This window comes from Hydra vulgaris, chromosome 14 (assembly GCF_038396675.1).
Source record: "Hydra vulgaris chromosome 14, alternate assembly HydraT2T_AEP".
NCBI lineage: Eukaryota > Metazoa > Cnidaria > Hydrozoa > Anthoathecata > Hydridae > Hydra > Hydra vulgaris.
Genome location: NC_088933.1, coordinates 11917907 through 11927086, shown reverse-complemented (window position 1 = coordinate 11927086; position 9180 = coordinate 11917907). Strand labels below are relative to the sequence as shown.

The following is a 9180-nucleotide window of genomic DNA, read 5'->3' as shown; positions in this document are numbered from 1 at the left end:
TTATTTATTAATTTAATGGTCCTACGCCTAAATTTTGCAGCATATATGCCAGGGTAGCATCAGCTGATAGTAGATTAGCGTCTCTCCAACATAAAGCCTCTACAGCCAATTTCACTGGTGACAACATAAAAACTGTTGATAATATTAATTCTAATTCAGATTCCGTAAAATTAATACTCGAGTTTAAGTCAATCAGGGCTTTTTGAGTAGAATTTTTTAGTTTATAAAAACGCTCTAGCATAAAAAGTACCATCTGGTCTTATTATCTAATATTAATGACAGGTTATTACCCTGATAAGTTTTTACATAAACTTGAAGGGTTTCATTTTTTGTTGGTGATCGTCTGAACAGCTTTACAACTTTTCTAACTTTGCTTATCAATGGAGCCAAATTATTTGCAAGTTCATTTGAATTTGGTGAGCTCTGAAAAATCTTTAGTCCGTCTAAATTGTCTTCATTATATTCATCGGAAATCTCACTAGCACTATCTTCATCAGATTCAAAATAATCATCTGTCGATTCCACAGCTGTTATTTTATACAAGACGTCAACCACAGCCAAATGGATTCCATGGGTTAGACAAAGTTGTTGGTCGATGGACATTAATCGGCCTACTTTCTTCATAACCGAAGCACCATCTGTGGTAATACATACAATATCGCGATCAATTTTTAAGTTGTGTTCTTTCAGTATGTTTTCAATTATTTAACACACATTTCTGCAGGGAAATGTCCATTAACTCTTACTAAACCCAAATTCTAAAATCTATTTCGAGAATGAACATTAATGTTCAAATAACATCTATTTTTTACCGAAGTCCTCTCGTCAAACGTAAGACTAAGTCGATTTCCTTGACGTTGAAGTTCAGATAATTCTTCTATCAATGAATTTCGAATTTCGGTAGCATATTTCATAACTATTTGGCGAATGGATTCAGATGATTTTGGCACATCAAAACCTCGAGCTGTCAGCGATTTTCTTAGCTCATTAGATGTTATAAAAACTCTGAATGACAAGCCATCGGTGGCCGTCATTTTAGCTAAAACATTTGGCAGTGCATCTTCGTCTTCGTTTTTCGTTTAAAAAGTTGTAATTTTATTTCTGGGCCTAACGAGTTGCAAATCAGGCGTAGTCGAAACACCAGCAGTAGATGGCGAAGTTGAAACTTCAACTTGATAAAGTTTCAATAAATTTATTTGGTGAGAAGTCCTTAAATGTGTATGGAATCCACTAGTCGAGCCACCACAGGTCTTCATTTCTCTAGCACATTTTTTACATTTTGCTGCATCTCCAGAATTTTCGCGCAAATAGTAATTCTACACAGAGTTTTTGTCCTGAAGTCCTTTTTTAAAATCTTCAAATACTTTTGGTTTATCAGCCATGGCAGCACGTTTTTGAATACTATAATTTGAAAAATATATATATATATAATTATATGAGTTACATATTGAATTATATGAACTTTTCATATAATTATATTTTATTTCGTTAAATGTGTTATACTTTAAACTGACTGCGAATCATAAGCAAAAATAATATAAACTACACATATATATACACATCATTTCGCAATCGCAATTCCCAAGCAGTCCTAAAAAGCGTGCTTATACAAGCCTATAAGTCATTACTTCCAAAATCGTTTTCTATTTTGAGAAGTCGTTATTTTAAGTGATTACGAAATATCAAATATCAGACGAGATTTAAAACATGAAAAAAAATATTACATCTCTATATTATATGAATAAAAAAACATAACTAAATCTGTAATAAAGATGTAGTTATGTCTTTATATTATATAGAGATGTTTTAGGTTTTTTTATCTTGCCTATGAATACGTGTGTGTTAAATATTTATTCTTTTTAAATTTATTCTTTGTCTTTATTTGTTGCTGTTATATTTGCAAATATATATAAAACAAATAAAATGAAGCACAACACAACAAAGTTACAAAAAGTTTTTTTCTGTAATATTTTCATGCTTATAACTCTCTAAAAATGTCTGTGTCAAAACACGCACGAAGTCTAATGGAACAGTTTCTGTGCGATGAAAAAAATTATTGAAATACCGGTATATACCGGTATTGAGAACTCGGTACCGGTAATAGAAAAATGGCCGGTAAACCGGGATAACGGTTTTTGGTATACCGGTATTGGATGCCCTAGGTGTAGTTTAGGCAATTTACAAATTATTCGAATTCTTTTATTTGGAATTAGCATGGTTTTATCAGGGTATTATGTCCAAACAAGAACTTTAAATGATATAATTTTTTCTGCTTCGAGTTTTTTTAATATTTAAAGAAACTTTTCTTTTTTTAAATAGTTTTCAAAACCTCTTTACTACCCGTAATAGTGAATCTAAAGAACACCAATTTGGAGTCTTTAGATCAATTCCGCTCATTGACGTTAACATGAATTTAGTTAAAATCTTTTGAAAAAGTTTCTTAATTTACTACTGATCCTAGTTCTAATCGGTTCTGACGTATATTAACTATAAATAGTTGTCAAAACACAATATTTCGATCAATTTTCACAAAAAATACTAGAATTCCGACCAAGAAAGAGCTTGTAATTAAGAAAAATTGCCAATAAACGATCAGAACAGATAATGTTGTTAAACTACGTTTATTTCACCTAAAAAACGTATTTATTCAAAATTTTATTCAAATTTGGACAAGCGATTGTGATTTTAAGGTTTTTTTTTAAAAGAATCTTCGGTCTGGGTTTTTTCGCTTACAAACATTTATATTTTATGATTCCACAAAATTTATCATTTAAATTTTTTTTGTCTTTTCATAATGCACAGACCTGATTATTTAACGGAAACATGTCGTAGTCAACAAAATATTATACAAACGCTATGATATTTTAAAACTGCCTTAACTACACTGAGTAGGTACTTTATGGGCAATCTTAAACGGCGGGACTTTTAGCATTGGTCTTTTGTTCAGTGCATGAAACTTCTAAAACTTTTAATAGTTATGTATAAAATTTAATCATTTTTCTTGCGTACGCAAAAAAAAATTATGTTACTAGTTTTGCGGTTAGCCCTGCGGAAACTTTTGATGCAACGTCCAAGTCCTTTTTAACAAAAAAAAATTATTGTAAATGTATTTTTGTAATCATCGATATCTTAGCAAAGACAACTCCAATAGCATCTAATTAAAAAGAAGTTTAGGTTTGACTTGATCAAGCACGCATTCAGAACAGAAATAGCTAAAGTTGAACTTTTATAAAAACAGAATTTTATTTTATTTGTTTTATTGCTTTGATGATTTTTGCAATTCAGAGGACGTGGTGTGAGCGGTATTCCGTATGGAAAGTGTTAATTTGCATATTTTTATAAAACTTCGTAATCTAACTTGCGCGTATTGAACGGGTAAGGGGGGGGAGCATGTCTGTACATATGTCATCTTTTTTAAGCTGTTAATGATTTTTCATTATTAACATTTGACAAATTCTTGAGCAAAAATTTCCTTTTAAAATGAATTAACTTTATATTCAAACCTAAGTCATTTTTTTAAAATGCTCAGTTTTGTTGTTCTATTGTCAGTGCTATATGACTTTTGACATGAAACAAAAAACGAAATTTTAAATCACCGTTAGATTGTCATGTTAAACTATTATTCCGGGCAGTATGATTGTTATTTGCAATTCTATATATGCGTTTTATTTTTCAAAAAAGAAAAACTATGGCTTTCTATATGTCTTAAGTGTATTGACAGCAATAGGTATGTTGTTACTATCAAATAAAAATTCAAAAATAGAAAAAAATTAACAAAAAATTTCGGTTGACTAGAGCTTAGTCTAGTATTTCAACTTTAGTATTTCAACTATTTCTTCATTATTATTTATGTTTTGTAGAATTTATATATATATTTATGGATATATATTTATATTTTTATCATATGATATCATATTTTATATGATTTAATAAATTATTTTAAATCATTTTTTTACATGTAGTAAGAACAGTTCACATTTTGATTGCACAAGATCTATAATACAGATATTAATTTTATGTTAATGTCTTACATATTCTCATAAAAAATTATAACAAGGTTCAATAAACTTTAGAAATGGGATAGCATTATGGAAACATAATGAGTCTTGACAGAAAAAGCAATATGAACAACATCTTTATTGATGAATAACTATTTTATTGATATATCATTTGAACACTCTTAATAAAAGTGACCAAAATTAATAAAATAAAAATGAATAATAGTCTTATTGTGCAATAAGAACATGGAATATTCAAATTGTCCCAATGTTCTCATTTTAGTGTCACTCTATAATAGAAGTTATATTGTAGAACACACTAATTCAAAATAAATTTTGTAGTTAGTTAATAATTAATCAAGCAAAAAGTAGTTAAACACAAATGAGATGAGGTAGTGACTTCTACATTGCATCTGCAAATTTGTTTTTCTGGAAAATGTGTTTTATTAGACAGTATTCAATCAACACCAAAGTTATTAAAATAGATTCAATGCTGTCGGTTTTAATGTAGGGGAGAGTGGGGAGCATTGGGCACTTTTTCACATAAATGCTAATAAAACTGTTATTTTTTATTATAATCAAAATTTTATTTCAAATATATCTAGCACACATATTTGGCTGTAATTATTGCTAAGAAGAGTTTTAGTATTAAAATTACTCGCAAAGTTACATACGATTTTCTAACACATGTCCAAAGTGCCCAAACCTCCCTGTGGTTGGGAGGTTTGGGCACCCCTGTGGGGAGGTTTGGGCACTGTAATTAATATGCACGATATTGTTTTAATATACTACTATGCTTAAGTATTATATAGCATTGCTATAAAAAATTGTAATCCAACTTGTAATACAAACATTTTTTCTTATCATAAACTTTACAAAAAATTAAACAATGTCACTTGGAATCAATACTGCACGATGTAGGACTTAATAAGACTTATCTTAAATTTGGTATAACCCAAAGAGGCTTGTCAAATTTATATTTTAGACTGCCACGTTTTATCCATGTTGTTGGTGTAGGCAATTTTGTCTTTATATCCTCCAGGGGGACGCTGGCTACGTCCTCGATGTCAGGAAACATAAACGTATTTCTTATCTTACTCGCTCTCATGAATTTGACAGTTGCCATGGAGTGATTAACCTCTTTGACTATTCCAACATAATGATAAACAGTTTTTTTGGTGTCAAATTTAACTAACACAAAGTCATTGATTTGGAATTTTCTATCCATAACAATTACATCGTCTACATCAAAATCTTCTTCCGATGAATCAATTTCAACAAGGTCTACATCAGAAACGGAAGCATTTTTTATTTCATCATCACTGCTAATCTTCGTGCTTTTCTCGTTTCTAGAGCATTTTCGATTTTTATTGAGCTCTTTGATCTTATCTTTTCTTTTTCTTTCTTTTTCTTCCATTTCTATAATTCTTTTCTTGGGTGTGTCTGTCAATATTTTAGTTTTTCCTTTCTTCCGTTTCATGCCATCCAATTTTCTGGGGCCGGCTTTCGGAAATGGTCTTACTAAATCAGGTGTTACATTGACAGTGCCCCTAGTCTGGTTTTTAGATAAAGATTCCAGTTGAGATGGCCCAGTGGCTTCCACATTTGAACTTGTACGATCCTCCAGACTCAGATTTTCTTCTGTTGAAGGCTGTTCCATGATAGGTTGTTCTAAAATCGATTTTTCTGTAGCAACATTATTCTCTTCCGGCAAGCAGCGATCAGTTATAGAAGAACAAACAAAATCTTCATCAGAGAAAATGTTTGAATTGAATGGCCAAATGCCAGGTTTTTTAAATCCTGTTTGAATATTTTGCAACTTGAATGCAAGTGGGATGGCTTTTGCTGCTAATTTTGGGATTTCATAAATTGTTACGGTTTTGCCAGGATTGCTTACCATCCAATCTGTTACAACAGTGTTATAATAAGTTTTGAGTGGCCCATAGACAGTCAGGTCTAGGGGTTGCAGTTTATGGCTGCAGTGCGGTGGGAAAGTCATTAAAACAATGCCTGATTCTTTACAAAAATCAAGAACTGGTACTGAAATATGGCTTTCGTGATTGTCCAGCAGCAATAGAACTGGTGAGGAAGGCGTTGGTTTTGCGTGTTTTGCAAAATGGTGTATATATTTTAAAAAACATGGTGCTGTCATCCACCCTGAAGGATGTGCTGCTCCATCTGAACCAACAGGTGCATCATTTAGCATATATGTTTTGAAATTAACCCGTGGGAATATGAAAAAGGGTGGTATTGAGTTACTTAATGCATTAATACCGCAGCAAACCGTTACAAGTGTCCCTCTTTCAGCTGACGTTACTTGCCCAACTTGCTTAGTGCCTCTGAGAGCAATCACTTTCTGGGTTCGTTGTACTGTTGATAATCCAGTTTCGTCTATATTGTAAATAGACTCAGGGCCGAAGCAATGCCGTTCATATACAGTTTTAAGATTTTCAAAAAAATCTCTGACATTTTTCTTATTGAAACTTGTGGCACGTGAGAGACTGGTAGCTTCTGGTGTCCTTATCGAAAGATGAGGTTGTCTTTTAAAAAATCCCCTTAGCCAATCATTGGATGCAAGTTTCTTCTCTGTCCAGTTGTCTGGTATTTTTTTATTAATAGCAGTGGCGTATTCGTAAACCAATTCACGTGCCTTCAGTTTTGACATTCCATGGTTTAGTTTAAATAATGTTACAAGATATTCTGAAATTTTTTCTTCTTCATCTTTCATGAATATTTGGGATGATATAAATTTAGAAGAAATATCTTTCACAACGCCACCCTGTTTTATGTATCTTTGAAGGTTAGACCTGGGTATATCATATTTAATCGCAGTAGTTTTAATTTTTCCTCCTTTAGAAACCTCTTCCAATGCGCGCAAAATAACATCTCTAGGTATTTCACGTCGTTTATTTCTTTTTTTAAATGAAAACGGCATTGTCCTGAAAAGAAATGATTAAATATTCAATTCAATATGCATAGCAAAAAACTACAAACGTATGACACCAAAACAAACTATAAAAAAGGGGGAGCATTGGGCATGCCCAAACCTCCCTCCTACCTGCGTGCCCAATGCTCCCTATAACCTCACTTTTCAAATAGATTTGAATAAGTTTATTTTTATCAAATGTTAAATCCTAATTGCCAGGTAAATATAATGTTTATTAAATGCAAAAGAAAAAGTTAACACAGATACTTACACTTTCTTGCAGATTTCTTTGTTATCTTTCTTCAAATCCCAAACAAAATATTTACTTTTGTACACAACAAACCATTAAGCGCATGTAACTTGACAACCAAGTGAAATGACAGAGACACTTTTGGTGAGCGGTGTTACCAGTTATAAAACTATAATGCTATGGTAGAAAACAAAAAATATCTAGAATAGATTATGAGAAATGAGGGGGTGCCCAAACCTCCCGACTGCCCAATGCTCCCCTCCCTCCCCTACTCTTGTAGGAGCATCAGCTTTATTTTCTTCAATTTCCATAAAACACAATATTTTCATTTAATTAAATTCATTTACAAATAATTAATGATAAGTGGAGGTAAATTATTAGTACTCCAAGATCTTTAACTAACTAAAAATGTTAATAGAATATTTAACACAATATTAAGCTGGAATTGCTATGTTGTTGCTGTATTAGGCCCTTTAATTGCAGCTTCTAACTCCTATATTAACCTACCATACAGCTTATTTTGGTAAAAAAGCTAAGAAGCATAGGAAATTAGTTTGACACGTGCATGAGCTTATCAGCTCATGCACGTGTGAATTACTTTATTAGCTAATTATATATTATTTAACTAATTTTTTGCAATCTATTAAACACAAATTCTTATTCATAATTTTTTAACAAATACAGTTGTTTTAGCTATGTTGTGTAATTAATATTTTTTTATTTAGATGCTGGCATTGAGTTTACTAATAATGATCCTAATCGAAAAATTCAAGTTGAAGATACTAAGAATGCTGTTTTTGAATGGCAATTCAATATGACAGATGAAAGTAAGCTCATTACATTTGGGTTTGAAAGTAAGGAAAACTCCAGAGAAGTTATTATAGCTGGAAAACAAAAAAACAATCCTCTTGAATTTAACAATGAACAATCAACCAAGCGCTATGGCAGTTCAAATGTTGTAATTTCAACAGATGAATTAACTTTTGCAGTATTGACTCTTAGATCAGTTCAACTTAAAGTTGATGATGGAGTAAAGTTTTTTTGCCAAATACGAACTAGTTCTATGTTTGTTGCAAAATCTACAATTGTTTTGGAGGTGATAAGTAAGATTTTATTTAACATTTTTTTAAATATTATTTAAAAACAAAGAAAAAGTTATTTTACTTAGATTAAAAAAAAAAACAAAGTCTCTCCTCTCTCTCTCTCTCTCTCTCTCTCTCTCTATATATATATATATATATATATATATATATATATATATATATATATATATATATATATATATATATATATATATATATGTATATATACACATATATGTATTGCCATAAAAATGAACCTTTTTTTAAATTATTTCTAATGTTAAAACTCTCAAATAAGAATTTGCTTCTTATTTACGGAGCTCACCTACATAAACAGGGACATGACACAATGAACAGCAGATATGTTTGTTAATTTTAACTGTAAATAAACACACCCAGTCAAGAAAATGTTTTTGGAATCTCAAAAAGTTAAATAGTCAAGGATAGTAAAGAAGTAACTTATTGGTAATAAGCTGATAGATTTAATTTTTTTATGTTGAAGTTATGCATATTTGCCAACTAAAATCAATTAAATTAAAAGAAACATCTAATAACCCTAACTTCCTTTTCATATTACTTTTAATATTCCTAATATATATATATATATATATATATATATATATATATATATATATATATATATATATATATATATATATATATATATATATATATAATAGTATTCCTAATATATATATAATATTCCTAATATATATATATAATATATATATATATATATATATATATATATATATATATATATATATATATATATATATATATATATATATATATATATATATATATATATATATATATATATATATATATATATATATATATATATATGTATATATATATATATATATATAATATATATATAATATAATAATATATAATAATATTCCTAATATATATATAATA

At 29.8% G+C, this 9180-nt stretch overlaps 1 protein-coding gene across 1 annotated transcript in view; it reads left to right on the top strand.

Moving 5' to 3' along the window:
• The first annotated feature begins 3369 nt into the window (after positions 1 to 3369).
• LOC101234962 (receptor-type tyrosine-protein phosphatase F) overlaps positions 3370 to 9180 on the top strand; it is an 83320-nt gene continuing 77509 nt past the window's right edge. The window contains exons 1-2 of the mRNA XM_065818192.1: positions 3370 to 3727; positions 7900 to 8277. Coding sequence (XP_065674264.1) covers positions 3634 to 3727; positions 7900 to 8277 — 472 coding nt within the window. The 5' untranslated portion in view covers positions 3370 to 3633. The remainder of the gene's footprint in view (positions 3728 to 7899; positions 8278 to 9180) is intronic.